Source organism: Anthonomus grandis, chromosome 4 (genome assembly GCF_022605725.1).
Source record: "Anthonomus grandis grandis chromosome 4, icAntGran1.3, whole genome shotgun sequence".
NCBI classification, from domain to species: Eukaryota; Metazoa; Arthropoda; class Insecta; order Coleoptera; family Curculionidae; genus Anthonomus; species Anthonomus grandis.
Window position 1 is genome coordinate 21525477 of NC_065549.1, and position 18157 is coordinate 21543633.

At 31.6% G+C, this 18157-nt stretch overlaps 2 protein-coding genes across 2 annotated transcripts; one reads left to right on the forward strand and one right to left on the reverse strand.

Annotated features, from left to right (window-relative positions):
• The first annotated feature begins 1356 nt into the window (after positions 1–1356).
• On the forward strand, positions 1357–18157 carry LOC126735558 (putative inorganic phosphate cotransporter). The gene is made up of 8 exons (XM_050439592.1): positions 1357–1545; positions 1957–2096; positions 12266–12581; positions 12632–12852; positions 12930–13079; positions 13331–13463; positions 17637–17881; positions 17937–18157. Exons 1-8 carry the CDS (start codon positions 1452–1454, stop codon positions 18108–18110), a joined length of 1473 nt encoding a protein of 490 aa, XP_050295549.1. The 5' UTR covers positions 1357–1451; the 3' UTR covers positions 18111–18157.
• Positions 2755–4044, reverse strand: LOC126735559 (uncharacterized). Its single transcript, XM_050439593.1, has 2 exons — positions 3697–4044; positions 2755–3581 (listed from the first exon to the last, which is right to left on the reverse strand). The coding sequence occupies exons 1-2, from the start codon at positions 3751–3753 to the stop codon at positions 3303–3305; spliced, it is 336 nt and encodes a 111-aa protein (XP_050295550.1). The 5' UTR covers positions 3754–4044; the 3' UTR covers positions 2755–3302.

Sequence of the window (18157 nt, forward strand, 5' to 3'; positions counted from 1 at the left end):
AAGTGAAACGATATTGCAGGAATCGTTAAAGAAAAAGTGCAATTTGTAGGTGACATTATTGTTAAAACACATCATCTTAAGGATAAACAAAATAGCTTTAAAATCCTATATACTACATTGTAAAGATTAATCTCAAGAAAACTAAATTCACAATGAAAATCGCAAAAATAGGTGTTATCAGAAAACTCTTAATAGAGAATAATCACACCTACAGAAAAAATGGAAAAATATAAGGATCTATGTAGCTGGAATAATATAATTATGTGGTACGTAATATATACAGGGTGTTCCGTTGATCATGTTACAAACTTCTAGGGTAGATATAAAACATCTAAAAGAAAAGAAAAGTTTATATGAACATGGGTCCGGAAATATTTCCTCAGAGAGTTAGAGCTTTTTGAAGATAATATAAATTAATAATAATAATTAATAGTACGTTTATTCTTTTGAACCTACTAAACAAAAATAATTTTAATCGAGGACCTGGAGACCAGGGAGATATTTGGTATATTTAATCCCATTTCTCTAAGAATGCAATTTCTGCCCATTTGGGTATCAGATTATGATGCTCCTATGCCATTTGCATAAAAATTTTTGTAAAAATTGACTAAAAGTAGATTAGGATACAGCATCAGAATTAATTATTTTATTCATAATGCTAAAGTTCATTTAAAAAGGTTCGAGAATTAATTAGTACTGAACTTCTAACTTTCTGCTAGATGTCCCACAATACTATATAATGACTTTTTTATTTACGGCACAGATTTAATTTTTTATGTATAATTGATTTTTGTATGTTACTACTTGCTTTTAGCCAATTTTCACAAGAACAGTGATATTTAGAGATTTCTACTGAGAGCATCATTTTTATGCAAAATGCATAAGAACATCAAATAACACAGCAAAACTAATTTAAAGTAATTAAAAAAAAAATATTTCTAAGATCCTAAAGAATAATTAACCTAGTTTTTTAATTTCCGTCAACTGTAACCATGAACATATTGCATGTAAGCTTTAGATATTTTTCGAAAATTAAAATTACGAATAAAATTAACAGTTAATATTTATATACCAGAAAAATTAAAAATAATAATTACATTTCAATTAAAGGTACTTTCTTAAACAAAAGTATTTCCTAAGTATGAAATATTTATTTAATTTTATTTTGAATAATTAATAAAAAATAACCATAATATATAAAACATATATTTTTTTAACAGAAGTATAAAGTTAAATTAGCGCACTCATACTATAAACAAAACATGCAATAAAATGAGTTTTCGGTAAGTAGAAAGCACTATTCAAATATTGACAAAAAAAAATCTAAAGTCACGATTTGATTAAATCTTAGCAGCAGCTGAAAATAACCTCGGTAGCAGTCTTAAACCTAAGGAAAATATATTAAAGTAAATAGTAAAAGAAGGCTCACGTAAAGTAGAACAATCCTTATAATGGGAAATATAAAAAATGATTCAAAAAATTATGTAGAGTATAGTGTTGTTAAAGATGACATAAAAACCGATATTGAACAGGATTATGACAAAGGTAAGATACAAAAATGTTAATTAAATTTTAAGTAAACAAAAATATTTTTGATAATTCAGTTTCACACTCAGTAATCATCTCTATTCTTCTGAGTCGATTATTTCTCTGTAAAGATTGAGTATTGAGTAGTAGTAATAACGGTTGCTATTGTTTTTAAAAAATGTTTATTTCTTAGATATACATGTATTGTCTCTTATAGCAAATTTCAACATTATAATAAAACTTAAAAACGTAAAACATGTCTTCCATCTTCTTGTGTTAACTTTTTCTAAAACTCTGAAAGTAACTGATTTATTTTATTATATTGTAAAAATGGCTATTGTACCATAAGATATTATTTCGCCACAACCAACCCTAACCTACCGTTTGACGAACTAATACTTTTTTAATAATTCACCGCTAATTTTTCAGCTCCAGGATTTGGAAAAAGACACATACAAGTGCTACTTTATTTTTTATTTTTATTCATTGGATATGGATTCAGGGTAAACTTATCTGTCGCTATAGTAGCAATGACTGACCCCAAAGCAAGTATTAATCCTGATGTACCGGTAAGTATACTATTATAGTAACGCAATTCAGAAATATGACAAAGTCGTCGGTAAGTGAATTCCAGATACAATTCTATCTTTAAACATTTTACATTACTTTGGCTGATGGAAACTAATAACTTAAAGAGGACAGCTAAAGCAAGCAAATATAAAGAATCTGTAAAATTTAAGCTTCCCGGATTTATAAAAAAAATAACCTAAATTGGGACCCAAACTACTAAAACCACTAATAAGTAAAATCCTAAGTACACTTAGCTTTTTCTAAACAACAAAATAAGGGCAACACAGTTCAGAAAATATCAGAATATTTAAATCATTTTATTTTCATAACACTATTTTATTAATAGTTTAGTAACTACAATAATCATAAACAGTAAAAATATATTAGATGTAAGTGATAAGGAATGCTTAAAAAATAATATTTACTAGGAAAATTTCAAAAAAAAAAGTTTTATTCCAATTATTCGAGGGCGAACAAAAGAAGGAAGAAGCAAGTAAGAGGTTTAAATAAAGCCATCGCATACGCAAACAAATATAAACATTTTCTAACCAATCACACACTACTACGGCTTGACCGACCATTCTAGCTTGGCCTCTGAGATGCGCGAACGTGCGAATGAGAGAGTCAGTGTTAAACAAAGACAGAGGACAGGCGGTTTATTAAAATCTTAGTCCGTGCGTAGATGGTGTCAAGTGGAGTAGATAGCGGAATAAAAAACGAAAAAATCTTTTCGTTTTTTATTTTTTCGGAAAAAATTCTTTCTTCTCGAAAATTTTTTTTTAGGTATAACCACATGAAACCTAGACAGGATTATTAGTTGGGTCTCTGGGTATGTGAAATGACTAATTACAATATATTTTGAGGGGTCGGACATTTTTTATCCCGGAAAATGCCTGGCATTGCATTGGGGACAAATCCATTTTCGCCACTCGCATGCACTATAATAAGGCGCGGCCCCTTGCTTATTGGTTTTTGAAGTCCTGCCAGGGATTCATCACTCCATCGCTTTGTATAAGTATGAGTCGAATGGATATATGTTTCATCCATATATATTATAGGTCGATTTTCTCCTCTATATTGGCGCATCCTTCTAAGAAACTCAATCCGCAGCATTCTAATGGGCTGTTGTTCCATTAGAATTTTCCGGTTGTTTTTTAATTTCCTTCATCGACATCCAATTTTATGTATTTCTTTTCTTAGACTTTCTATACATATATATGGTACTCCGTGTCCTCTACAAACTTTTTATGGACTATCTTTAAAGTAGGAACCTCCCTTTCGGTAACATGGTGGTTGATAATGGTTCTCCTTAAAACTCCCAAGTCCGCTTCGTCCAGATGTGTTTCAAGTATTCGATCAGGTCGCTTTTTATTGGGGGTTAAAAATGTTGTCGTACGGCCCGTGTCAACTAGTTTTGCTTCGTTCTTGATTCTTCGTATATTCGTTATAGAAACACCTGTAGCTGCCGCAACACGTTCCTGAACCTAAAAATAAATAATTTTTATTGGTTAACTGAAGTGCTTTCTGCCTTTTGGGTGGGATTAAAGGCCATTGCCATTGCTAATCCATTATTTCGAGAAATTTCAGATCAAAACATACCTTTGCAAGAGGAATAACTTCTTCACCATTGCCAGCAGCCACTGATTCTGCTTGCATAAACTTCAATACGTTGCTAACTATTTCACGACTTTGTCCACTTAATTTTTTACTTTACTTGTAAAAGGAATTTTTAAACTTTGGAAATTACTCTTCTTCGAGACTGATTTCAAGACTGACTGTAGAGACCGAGAATCGATACAATAATATATTTAAAGTCGGAGAACAATCTTTTCTCTTCGTCCCCTACACGTTATCAGCGCCTGTCTCTCCGTTTTATACAATCACGTGCGCAGCGGATGATTGTGTTTATGTTCAGTCTATCTGTAAAAAGCGGTACATTACACCTATAAAAACTTTAATATATACTGACTATGCACCCGTACTAAAATCACCGATGCGAGCACCACGAGATATTCTATTTAAATGAGCTCCCGAGCCTTATCAGCTTTAGGCTACTGCGCAACCAAATCTCAGAGGCCAAGCTAGAATAGTCAAGCTGTAGATACTAGAGCATCTCATATTTTAGCATGCGATATTATGTTAAGTAGAACAATTATCATTATATAATTTACGATCGTCTAGCCGCGAGCCTAGACTTCGATTAGTTCGTACGAGTATACTATATGTAATATTATTTTATTAGTATATATAGATTCTGTTGAGTGTATAGTTAATTAAATGGTTTTGTACCATCATACAAAATAAATTAATGCATATTATGGTTATGTTTCAATTAAAATTAAAACGATACTTAATATGCGGTTTGTCTGTACCAAGCTGCTTTTCGCAGGACCAAATACTTGCCATAAATGCAATTTGTGGAAACTACGTTCTCAAGATACATAACTAAAACTTGGTATCTTGGTAGTAATTAAATTAAGATTATAAATGGCTTGCATCATAATAACAAAACAGTATTTCTAGTCAAACTACAGATATGCTCGAGACAAAATTGGAAAATATGTCATATTAATTAGAAGCCAAAGATCTTTATAGATAGATGAGCAGTCATATTTAGCCTTAAACCTATATTTTATATATCAGTATTTTTAATGCCTGGGTAACGGAAAAATTGGATAAAAGAAGCAATCAATGTAGATAATAGCAAGCAAAAATTAGATTCTTTTAAATAAAAAATGCTAATAGCCAGCAAGGTTACTAGCAGGATTACATACCAGACACTGTATACTGGAAAAAATATATTTACGTGTAGAATGTGAAATGATTCATCATCTCACATTATCCTATTTTATTTGCCATTGTAAACAAAAGAAACCAGCGCCTACTGTGATAGTATGGATAGTACTACTAGGAACGTATTACCCACGAAGAATGCTTATGAAAACATGCATATTTGCATTAAACGTAAATCACAATCATTTTTAATAAGAAGTCTAGTTAAAAGACCAGCATTCTTCCCATCTGTTTAGGGAATCTACCTTCTTATAACTTGCATTACCAGCCATCTTTTAGCATCCATTGAATTTAGAACCAGTTGTACACAAGTGGAAAACATTAGCAGCTTTATCTGCTTTCTGCGAATCCTTTATTTCCTGTTATACAGTATAATATTAATATGTTATATAATATACAGTGCTTTCATTTCAAAACGATCCACCCTTAATAACTATCTTAAAAAAAAAAAAAAAAAAAAAACACGTCAAATTAGATATACAGGGGGACGTTTAATTATGCATTTACTGAAGTTCTGTCAATCACCTCCTCACCTCCAGCTAACCTCACTTTAATATGTCAAATGGGAACCCCCATCGTGTGATACATCATAGAAAGGAGCGTAACAAAAAATGAAATCGGTAAATGTGTAAGCAAATAGTTAGCGAAAATGTCTAGAAATAATGAATATTTTATTTACGCCAAACTTTGGTATGTCAAATGGCTACCCCATGGTGTGATACATTATTTTAAAGGGCATTCGTTATGCTATCAATGGTTGTAAAAAAAAATAAAATTGACTGACCAAGAAGCAATTAAAGTGTAAATCGGTAGGGTAGAAAAACAAATTTAATTAGTTTAACAAATTTATTTTATTAAATGTTCAAAATGCGCGCCGTTATTAGCAAGACAATAAAAAAGCCTATCTTCAAACTCCTTACGAACATTGGCAAGAATCTGCCCGCTTATTTCTCTGCATTCTTGAAATATTCTATTTTTTAAATTCTCAATACTCGCAGGTGGGGTTTTATAAACTTTTCTTTTTAAGTAGCCCCAAAGAAAAAAGTCTAGTGGGGTTAGGTCCGGAGACCGCGCAGGCCATTCGATTGCACCACGTCTGCCAATCCACTTTTCTCGAAAATTTTCATCAAGCCACTCTCGAACTACCAAAGTGTAGTGCGCAGAAGCTCCATCCTGCTGAAAATGTATATTATTTTCATTCAATAATATAGCACCATGTTGATCTACTTGATTTTCCATAGATTGGATGATGGAAGGGTATATTGCATTTTCTAAAAAAGGTTTAAATAAATTTCGCCAGACAAATTTTCTTCCAAAAAAAATGGCCCGATTATTTAATTCCCATAAATTCCTGCCCAAATATTAATTTCTTGATGAAAATTTTCGAGAAAAGTGGATTGGCAGACGTGGTGCAATCGAATGGCCTGCGCGATCTCCGGACCTAACCCCACTAGACTTTTTTCTTTAGGGCTACTTAAAAAGAAAAGTTTATAAAACCCCACCTGAGAGTATTGAGAATTTAAAAAATAGAATATTTCAAGAATGCAGAGAAATAAGCCGGCAGATTCTTGCCAATGTTCGTAAGGAGTTTGAAAATAGGCTTTTTTATTGTCTTGCTAATAACGGCGCGCATTTTGAACATTTAATAAAATAAATTTGTTAAACTAATTAAATTTGTTTTTCTACCCTACCGATTTACACTTTAATTGCTTCTTGGTCAATCAATTTTATTTTTTTTTACAACCATTGATAGCATAACGAATGCCCTTTAAAATAATGTATCACACCATGGGGTAGCCATTTGACATACCAAAGTTTGGCGTAAATAAAATATTCATTATTTCTAGACATTTTCGCTAACTATTTGCTTACACATTTACCGATTTAATTTTTTTTGGTACCGTAGAGAATTTTACGCTGCTTACTATGATGTATCACACGATAGGGGTTCCCATTCGACATATTAAAGTGAGGTTAGCTGGAGGTTAGCGATGTCACTGCGTTTTTTGTAATAAAAATATTATATACAAAGTACTTCAAGTAGAAACTGTGGTGTCAACATTTTTTTAAATGAAACACCCTGTATATTACGACATTTTACGATATATTCTGAATACTTTTTGTAAAGCATAACATATGCCTAAAGTCAGCTTGTCAAATTGATGTAATAGAAGTTTGTCAAATAACGAAGTTTGTCAAATTTGACGTAATAGACTAATGAAACATGCGACAATAAAAAATAAAAATTTCTACAATATCTATTGCAACTCATCCTCAGTTTATTGTCCATTTGCTTCGATGCATTTTTGAAGTCGGTAAATAACTTTGGATTGCATATTTTCAATCACTTGTAGATCGATTAGTATTTTTTTATCGAATTCTTTGCTTCAAATCATTAATATTATTTGGTGTATTCACATAAACTTTGGACTTCAAGTAGCCCCAGGAAAAAAAATCTAATGGGGTTATATCAGGTGACCTTGGTGGCCACTCAATTGGTCCTAAAGAAGATCGATTGAGTAGCCGATGGACTGGACAAAGGTACAATCCATCTGTTAAGAAAAGTTGCATCAAGAAATTGTCGAACGGTGATGACAAAGTGAGAAGGTGGCCGGTATTGTTGAAACCATATCTCCTTACTAGGTATGTCAGCCTATTGTAGGTCAGAGAATAAAACAACTAAAGCAGAGAGAAGTTTAAACTATAGAAAGTCCAATTAGCGCTCTCCGTTTGATGTTTCTTCGAAAAAAAAAAGTCCAAGGATTCAATTTCTCACAATACCTGCTTACATATTAATCTTTTGAGGGCACTGGGTGTGGTATTCTTGGGTCCAATGAAAATTTTCGGTTGCCAAATATCTGCAATTTTTTCTGCTAACGTGTCCATTTAAGGTAAAGGTGGCCTCATCAGAAAAAAATAATATTTCGAATAAAATTTCTATTGTCATTGTTAGTTGTTATGATTAATATTATCAGTGCATTATAGTTTCTATTTGAGACACTCTGTAACCATTTTCATTGCATCATGCATTTCAAGAACGAATTGAATCAAATTGATTGAAACACATGAAATATTAATTGCAATAAATCTAGAATAAGTTTGTATGTTTTAATTTCATAGGTTTCGTTAGTCTGTAACGTCATATTTGATAAACAATTGACTTTAGGCATGTGGTTTGCCAAATAAAAAGTAATCAGAATATTTCATAGAATTATAAGACATTGCAATATAAACGGTATTCTATATAAAAAAATGAATGTTGACGCCATAGTTTCTACTGAAAGTATCCTAGGTATATAGAAATTTTTTATTTCAAATAACGCGCAAGTGACAATACAAATCAATGTGTCAAAAAAATAAAAGAAAAAAAATACATTTTAATTCATTTTAAATGAATTCGTTAGTTTTAGTTTGAAGCTGTGACTTAACAAAATAATAAAAAAAATACAAACTACTATTATAAGCTTTATAATACTTGTTTTTAATATAAATATTCTTAAATTTTAAATTTAACCATTCTGATTAGCACAAGTATAATAAAAAAAAATAAGTGAATAAATATAAAATTCCCAAAATATTTACTGAAAAATGTATAAAATATATAGCGTTGGAACCCCAAATTAAGGCTTTAAATACTGGATATTACAGAATAAGATGCTGATCTATAAAGATGTTAATCCTAAGGTAATTTTAAGAAAAGTTTAAATAAAGCTATGTCCTAAACTCCTTAACTTTTAAGCTACAGAGTGTTGAAAGTTAAAACCCTTAAAACCAAATTTAGGAGACCCTATATGAAATTTTTAGAAACTATGTAATATTAAAATACCCCTAGGCTTCTAGAATTAGAGTTGGTATACTGAAATGGTAAAATGTACATATGTTTATAAAATATATATATATATTTTTCCTTAATAAATTGAGCATGCATAAAAATGTTTTTTTTTTTCCGCGGTTATCGCATGTCGGACGAAAAAAAGTCAAGAAATCAAATTTTTTCCTAAAATTAATAAGGATTATAAAAATAAGTTTTTATTTTACGGAAAAGCAGTGGCGTACATGATATTTAAAAAAATATTTAGTCTTTCTTCTTGTACGGACGCCACTGGCTAAACTTTACACTAAAAAAATCTTTTACATCAAAAAATCTCTATTATTAATGTTAAAATCACTTGATACTCAGATGGTATGTGCTAAATTTCATAAGCATAACTGGGAAGTTAATAAAGTTATGATAAAGAAACGATTTTTTTTTCTTAAGAATTTAACACCCTGTAGCTCAAAAAAGGATTAACAGCCTTAAAAATCAGCATCGTATTCTGTAACACCCTGTATAATAAATTACTTCAACTTGACATTGTATAACTAGAACAATTAGAAAACAATCCAAAAGTAGAGATATTATTTTATTAAATTTAAAAATTGAAACTTCTTTATAGGAAAAAATTTAAATTTTTTGATGAGATACAAAACTCACATTTACATATTATTTAAAATATCTTAATAACCATTTGGTTTATAGCCAAAAATTCCAGAAACGAAAATTTCAAAAAGTTACCAAATTTTCAATAGACAAATGTCTATTTATAGCTTTCCTATAATTTGAGCCGCTCAGGAGCAGAGTGGCCCAAGTGCAAAAAGGAGGAGGAGTTTTGAGATAATTGACATTAAATTTTTTTATAAAAAGTCAAACGGAAATTTGTATCGTAAAAGATTTATTTATTATAATTTTACATCTTTAATAATAATAATATGGCACATAACATTATATTGGAACAAAATAATTTCAAAAAACATTGTTTTTCTGTAAAAAAAACCAGTTGGGCCACTCTGACCTTTAAAATTATAAAAAAAAAACGAGTTATAGCACTTGAGCCTCAACGTCTTGTTCTTGTGTCGCAATATCTTCATCAACAGCATTCTCACTGGTTGTCAAATTATTATAAAATTCATGGGCGATTGGGGGTATATAGCACAGAAGTCCTTAAAGGTCTTTATACTTCAATTTTTCGATAGGTCGGCCTCTGGGATACAAAACATCTAACTGGAAGGCATCCTGTCTCATCTGTTGAAGCTCTGTGCGTTTTTTAATGACATTCACATTGTAGAAAAGAGCGGCATCATTATTAGAATATTTGAAATAAATATTAAAAGGTTCCTCGGATTTAAACTTTTACATTATCTTCTCCTTTTTTTCGATTGGTTAAAAGTTTTTTCAAATTCACTGTACTTCTAAAGTCAGCACTTGTCATTTTTACTACTTTAAATTTATTGGTCTTTTTGCACTTAAAATTACTTTAATCCAATCATCTGGTAAAAAAATGTCTTGGAAGTAGCATTTTTGCTTTTCAATTAGGCCAAAATCTTGGTCACATAGCAAGTAGGAATGGCCGGATACAAGAAATTTGTGATCGATAACTTTTGGACTGAAGTTATCAGAATAAGTCATGTCCGCACAAATTGCAGCCATTTTTATGTTTCTATTCTCCGCAGGCCTCCGCACTGGTCGCTACATAATTAAATTGGGAGTTTGTACATAATTTTTGACATAATGCATGATACATGAGCCTATTTCTTGACCACGTGATGCAATTCTCTCATGCCAGAGGTACATGTGTGCCTGGTTTGTAGTTAGGTTATGGATACCTAAACAATATGTCTATAACTGCCTCTTGTAGTAAGCTACCCCTGTAGAAATATTAGGCGTAGGTAATGTCTTCATAAGATCAAATGCAATGGTCGTTGTGGAATTTGGATCTTATTTTGGATCTTCTCGCATTCCATTTCGAGCTGCTTCTGCCTTGCGTAAATGAAGTTCTTTTTCCAATTCCACTTTTCTTTTATCTTCGCCAGTTAAACTATTTATTTTTACCTTCATAGAATCACATTTTTTGCACGTGTCAGTTGCAGGATACCGGAAATGAAGATTAAACTCTTCGTTAAAAATTTTTGAAAACACAAATTTTGACACTTTCTATTGACACTCATCACTTTGTAAATAATAGTTGTATAATTTGCTTATGTTTAAATCTGGTGAAAGATATTCCCGGTTTGGATTTTTAATCCTGCTGTAGTGCGATTTTTTGTTGTTTTTGTGGGGATGTTTTTGGGGGGATGCTTACCTCTTCTATCTGTAGGCGGTGTAGTATGCTCGCTACCCCTCGTTTTATTAATTAGAACTCTGGTCAAGTGACCATCCGAAACCCTCAAAGCATTTAAAAAAAAAAAAGTTTACAGACAATAACTTCATCTCGAGTTTCTTTGGGCAGTTTATAAATACGTGTCTTACTACGTTTGTTTGGATCTTGAGAATGCGTGAAACGACCCTTATTAGATACTGTTACTTGGCCATTGATGTAAGATGTCTGTAAATTGAAGTTTGATAAACTGTAAAAATTCTCGAAGATGCGTTTTCTCTCTTGGATACTTAGTAACAAGTGGCATTGTGTGGAACAATTGTATTCTGCGTTAAAAAAAGTTTTTCTGCAACTTCGTTTCCCCTGTACTTAAGGTAAGATTTTCCGGAGTTTCTTGTAACTTTGCTTTTTTGCCTTTTCCAACCTTCATGTTTTGTCTTTCTTTTTCTACCTTTTTTTTCCTCCACGATGTTGGCATGCACCTAATGCCAATGTTCTGAATCGACTCTCCAGAATCACTTTCGGAGTCGTCATACGTTGGCGGGCGAAAATTCGAACCAGAGTCTATATCAAATTCACTGGGTTCGGTTATGCTAGAAATATCTGACATTCTCCCCTGAAACAAGTGAAAATTATCTTATAACTTATGGTTATAATTATTATGGTTACGATAAGCCGAAGCCAAGTCACTCCCTGTAATTTGTTTTTATTTTCAGGTTATGTTTTTTTTTAAATATTATTCTTAGCTTATTACATGCATGCGATACGTAAACTTAATATTTCTAACTTACCTGTACTAGCACATCAACAAATTTGCAAAAATTGTTATAATAAAATATTTATTTCCCGTTTATACTCAACAAAATAGCAAAACACTGACAACGAAAACGACAACTTTTGAAAAGTCAAACTGGCCCAACTGCTAGAGCAATTGTCACTTAGGCCACTTTTCTGCTACATGTTATGTAAATCCAGTGTGCCGGCTCAAGTGTACTAAGAGCGCCATCTAGTGAATATTAGAGAAAGGTCAATTGAGCCACTTTTAATATGTAAATAATAATACGGTATCTATGAATACGGGCCTATCTGAAATATGTAATTTTTTCACTTGGGCCACTCTGCTCCTGAGCGACTCATTTATCTTTGCAGTTCCCGGGAACCACGCTGTATATTAGTCATTTATGCTCTATTAATAAGTATAAAAATTAGTAATTTGCTTTATTATTATCGTATTTTTTTAGACTTACCCACAATGGACCCAAAAAGGTGCCATTCTCTCAGCGTTTTTCTGGGGATACATTTGGCCTCAAATCCTGGCCGGTTACATGGCAAGCCGCTTTGGAGGCAAATGGTTTTTAACAATATTTTTCGGAATACAATCTGTTATTGGGTTTTGTACACCATTTATAGCAGCAAGGTTTGGGGAAATAGGCATGATGGTGATGAGGACATGCCAAGGGTTATGCCAAGGATTTCTGTTTCCTACAATAACACACCTGCTTAGTCAATGGGTACCCCATGAAGAAAGAGCTAGAATGGCAAATTATGCTTTTAGCTGTAAGAATTATAAAAGTAAATAAAACAGTTGTTAAAAAATTTGTTTTTAGCCGTACCCTTTGGTACCGTTATTGGAATTTTATTAACTGGAATTATCTCAGAGTCACGATACGGATGGCCGATGGTATATTATATTTATGGTATTAGTGGCATTTTTATAGTTATTTCGTTTATTATCTTTGGATATAATAGTCCTGCAGATCATCCGAAGATTAGTGAATCTGAAAGAAATTTCATTGAAAAAAGTCTGGGACACACCAATGAAAAATCTGTGAGTATTTTTTATTTTTTTTTTAAATATGCTCTATTATACTGTTTGAATGTTTAAACTATATTATTTTCTTTTAGTCGCATAAAGTACCATGGAAATCAATTTTTACATCGAAACCGGTATTTGCTCTTCTATGTGTTCAGTGTGGATTTATATTTGGATTTTGGGTTTTACTGAGTCAGATTCCAACCTTCATGAAACATGTTTTAAATTTTAATATTAAGAGTGTAAGTAAAACATTGCTAATTTTCTCGGTTTTAGTTTTTTTTTTACAAATAAAGGAAGAAAGTGCATTTTTTTTATTGCGCAAAATGAAAAGGTTGGTTTTAGTATTCGCACACAAAATTAATGTTATCTTAAGTATGCTGCTTTATTCCTCCATAAATTTTTAATTTATAATTGTTTTTAAATTTAAGATTATCATTTTTTGTTTGAAAACTTAAATTGCGTTAATCTTTATCCAATTCTTTTTTTTCAGAATAGTATTTTATCATGTCTGCCATATTTTATGCTTTTCCTGTTTGGTTTTCCATTGGCCTTCTTATCAGATTATATAACTAATAATGGGTATATTTCCCAAACCAACTCCAGGAAATTGTTTAACTTTTTGGGTAAGTAGATAATTCAATAATTGTTTTAATCAATACATTAACATATAACATCTTGCATGCATTTTTAGGGTTTTTTTAATATTAAAAGTTCCTAAGTTAAAAGCAAATTTAAAAGGTTTAGTACTAATATAGGTGACTGTGGCTTACTTAACCTATTGGTATTATACTCTTTGGGTCTTCTTATTACAGTATCTATATGTTCTATTATAATCCTCTAATGAAATCTCTGGTTATATTTGTATAGATATAAAATACTCATTTGACTGGCGTAAAATGCTCAAATCTTAGGTTTTGAATTGCAACTGGAAAAAATTTTACTAGATTTATGTTTCTCAACCATGAGAATTTATATAGCTCTAGATTTAATATACACATTATATTTTGTATTTTTCCGTTTCTGAAAGGCAAGATTGACTATTATTATTAAAAAAGTTGTTATAAAAATAACATAATGTTAATTATTATAAAAGTTGACAGTGTAAAAACTTGAAATGGCTATCTATTAGGAAAGAAAAATATATAAAAAACCGCGGAAAACAGTTTTTATAAAACGAAGGAAACAAAAAATAAGCGTATTATCTCAACTGTATCTGCAATTTCTTGGACAAAGTGAGATACTCTCCTAAAATCTTAAATAAAAAGGGGGATCGAGTGACAATATCTTAAAGCTCTTAAAAAATAATTTCCATTGAAGAACTACACTTTTATTATTATTTAATTAAATTTTTAAAGTGACGGCTACCGATATACTGGCATGTCGCCTAATAATTCTAAACATAACAAGCCCGGATGTATTTTTTATTGGTTTATTTGCTATGTCCTTTCGCTGAAAAAAAGGCGTTGTTTATAAATATTCACGTAAGTACTTCTACTAGTACTATTATTTTAAGAATAGTTTACTTTCGGTTCAGTTTAAACGGAAAGCAGTACTTCTTATCTTTCACATTGGTGTACAGAATAGCTGAACGCGTAGACATTATTATCATTTATGGTTTATAATAAATGTGTCTTAAGGACAGCTTAACGTCAAGGCAATCGGCAAGGGACACCACTTTGCGATGGGCCGTTTGAACAATTCGTTCTGTGTTCGCACCGTAACTACTCGTATATGGCCATCATTACCGGGATGTACTTCTACAATTCTACCAAGTAACCAATTCATTGGATTCTTGGTTTAATTTTTTATGAGAACCAAAGCATTTATTTTAATTTCACTTGGTTTTTGGACCCACTTGGAACGCTGTTGTAATGTATGCAAATACTCGTCCTTCCACCGAACCCAGAAATCGGTATTCATACGCTGAATTAGCTGCCATCTAGAGAGACGGTTTAATTTAAGAGAAGACATGTCTGGACTGGGACAAGTAGTAAGGGGTTCTAAGGTCAGAAAATGACCGGGGGTCAATGAAACTAGATCGTTGGGGTCTGAACTTTGAGGACAAAACGGACGAGAATTTAAGAGCGATTTGATTTGTATAAGCATTATTTTTTGTTATATTTTTTTGTATAAGCAAGTATTTAACTCCTCATAGGTTAAGATTTGATCTCCAACAACACGGAACAAATGATACTTTACAGATTTTACTGCAGCTTCACTCAGTCCATTAAAATGAGGTGCAGCGGGGGGATTAAAATGCCAAGTGATTTTTAATTGCTCAGATGCTTGTTTGGACAAGTCATGCAATTAGGTATTAGCACCAATAAAATTGGTACCGCAATCGCTGTAGATATCGGAGAAACGACCACGTCTAGCGACAAAACGCCGAAAAGCCTCTATAAAAGCCTCAGAAGACATGTCGGATACTGACTCAATGTGTACTGCTTTTACAGCACAGCAGACAAAAAGGCAAATATAGGCCTTAGACAACTTGGAACCACGATATCTTGCTAAAGATATGTTAATGGGACCTGCATAGTCTAACGTGACATGCGAAAAACACTTCAATTGTGAAATACGAAAATAGGGTAGATCTCCCATATATTAGAGACTACCCATCTAGGGGGTATACGATTTTGGTTTAAGGCGAAAGCAGCAAATGCATTTTGATAAAACAGACTAGATGGCCCTGCGAGCTGAAAGTATCCAATACTGTTGACGAAGTAAATACAAAACAGTATTAAATCCAGGGTGAAAATGTTCTTTATGAATATTTTCAATTAAAAGGTCAGTAAGTCGATGAGTATGGGGAAGTAGAAGAGGATACTTTGTCTCAAACGGGATATTGGCATGACGTAAACGTCCGCCCAACCTGAGATAACCTTTTTGGTCTAAAAAAGGGGCAAGTTTGATATATGGCTTTAGTAAAATTTTATTGTCGTATATATTCGATATTAATTGATCGAAAGAAGATTCTTGGCATCTTTTTACTAAAGTAAGCAGTTACGAAAAGCAGCACTTCTTATCTTTAACATTGGTGTACAGAATAGCTGAACGTCCAGGTCCAAATGTAAGCCCGAATTTTGTTTCTCTACTAGTATCCAAATTTAAAGGAATTGGTTTTATGACAAATTAATCGAGATCGAATCGACAAAATAGCACAAATTGAAAATCAAGGTTAGTTTGCAATAAATTCAACTTTGTCAACTCGTCAAGTAAAAGCAACTGGATTATCTCGTGAATCAGGTAGGTACTTAAATTTAATAAGTTTTATCCCTATAAACTTCATAAATACCGCGAAAACTTGCTGTGGACAATGACCCGAACAGAAGAGTCCTGTTTTGTAAAATAATCACAGATAGATTTATGGCAGAATATCGACTAGTTAAAAATATTTGCTTTAGTGATGACGAGGACCCACAAGTACTTAGAGAAGCGCATACCCAGCAGCCCCAGAAAATTAATGTTTGGGGCGGTATATTGGGATATGGTATTATCGGCCCAATATTTATACCAGGAATTTAAATGGCGATATGTATGCTGAAATGCTACAGAGGCTATTGAACCACTAATAGTGCGGGAATTAGAAATATACGATATATATTAAGCAATTTTATCTTAAGAAGAACGCTTACGACAACTCCGATAGATGCTTAGACAATATGCTTGTTTTATTCTCTCTTCGTTTTATAGAAACTTCTTTTAGGGTTTTTTTAATTCAGTTTTTCGTTCCTAATATAAGGTCATTTCAAGTATTTAAATTGTCATGCAGTATAAAAAACTATAGTTTATAGGAGTCAGATATCATAACATTCATTAAATACAATCTAAAAAAAATATGGAAAACTAATGAAATTTTAATTGGTAAGTCCGTGAATTTTTCAAGGCATTTTACGATATATTTTTTTTATTTCGATATTATTACTGATTTCGTACGGAAAATGTATGTTTATTATTTTTCTTTAATTTAATAGAATTTAAAAAAAAAACTCTCTTTGTAAGCTTTTTTAAAATTCTATTACTGCTTGATTTTCCAATTATCAGTTGACGAAAACAAAAAAAACTCTCACAGTCTCATAAACTATGATACCTGGCTACACGTGTTGCGCTCTAGCTAAAACATGATTACGCGTATATGAAAATCTCTAAAATAAATGAAAGAGATAATGCACAGCCTATTTTGCTTGCATACGTCTAAACTATTAAGTAAAATTCTTATCAACATACATTTGATTTAAGACGAATATTCCTTTAGACTACAGAGCAGCGAAATTTTAAATCTATTGTTTTAAAGATTTAAAAGAATAATGATGAGGAGCCTGAAACATGAATTATTTACTATACACAAAATTAATAAATAATATTTTATATCCAAGAGTTTATATAGTATAAATTAATATGTTAGTAACAGCATCATGCATATTGCAAATTAATATAATATTGTTATTAAGTATTTTAACATACTCTAGACGTATTGTATGTAAGACCCTTTAATTCTATAAGAATAAATTAAGACCAAATTAATTTCTTCTGTATAAATTTAGCCTTCTAACCAATCTGCTATAAGCTTTATTAAAATAGATTTTCTGACTTTTTTCCTAGGAAGCGTAACCTTGAATTAATTACCCAAGTTATTTTTAATTTAATCATTATTACCAATTTAATTGCCTTTCTGTTCCTGTAGATCTTTAGTCATTTACACCTTCAGATTATTTTTAAATTTGTCGACATCTTCCAGCTGAAATCATCATAAAATTAGAGGAAAATACAATAAAATGAATAAAAACATTTTTTAGGACTCTTCTTACCATCAATAGCTCTTGTAATGGTAGGCTATGTAAGACCAGACCAAGCTACAAAAGCTGTGTGGTTGCTTATTTTAGCTGTAAGTTTAGGATCTCTTACAAATTGTGGATGGGCTGTAAATCATATGGACTTATCTCCAAACTTTGCCGGTCCCCTAATGGGGATTTGCAATGGTGCTGCAAATATTATGGCTATATTTGCTCCTTTAAGTGTGCAGTTTTTGGTTAAAGATATAGTAAGATATTAGTTTAGTAACTTAGGAATATAATTTTACTAGAAATATTTTTTAGCAAGATCCTCGTCAGTGGAGGATAATATTTTATATAGCAGCAACAATTCAGATCTTGGCTGGTATTATATTTCAGATATGGGGTTCTGCAGAGGTTCAACCATGGAATGAACCAGATAAGAGCAAACGAGACAGCAAAAATGAAGAAAACATAAAATTAAAAAATAAACAATAAATACTATAACTGTGATAATCACATTTTAATATATTATATTACTTTAA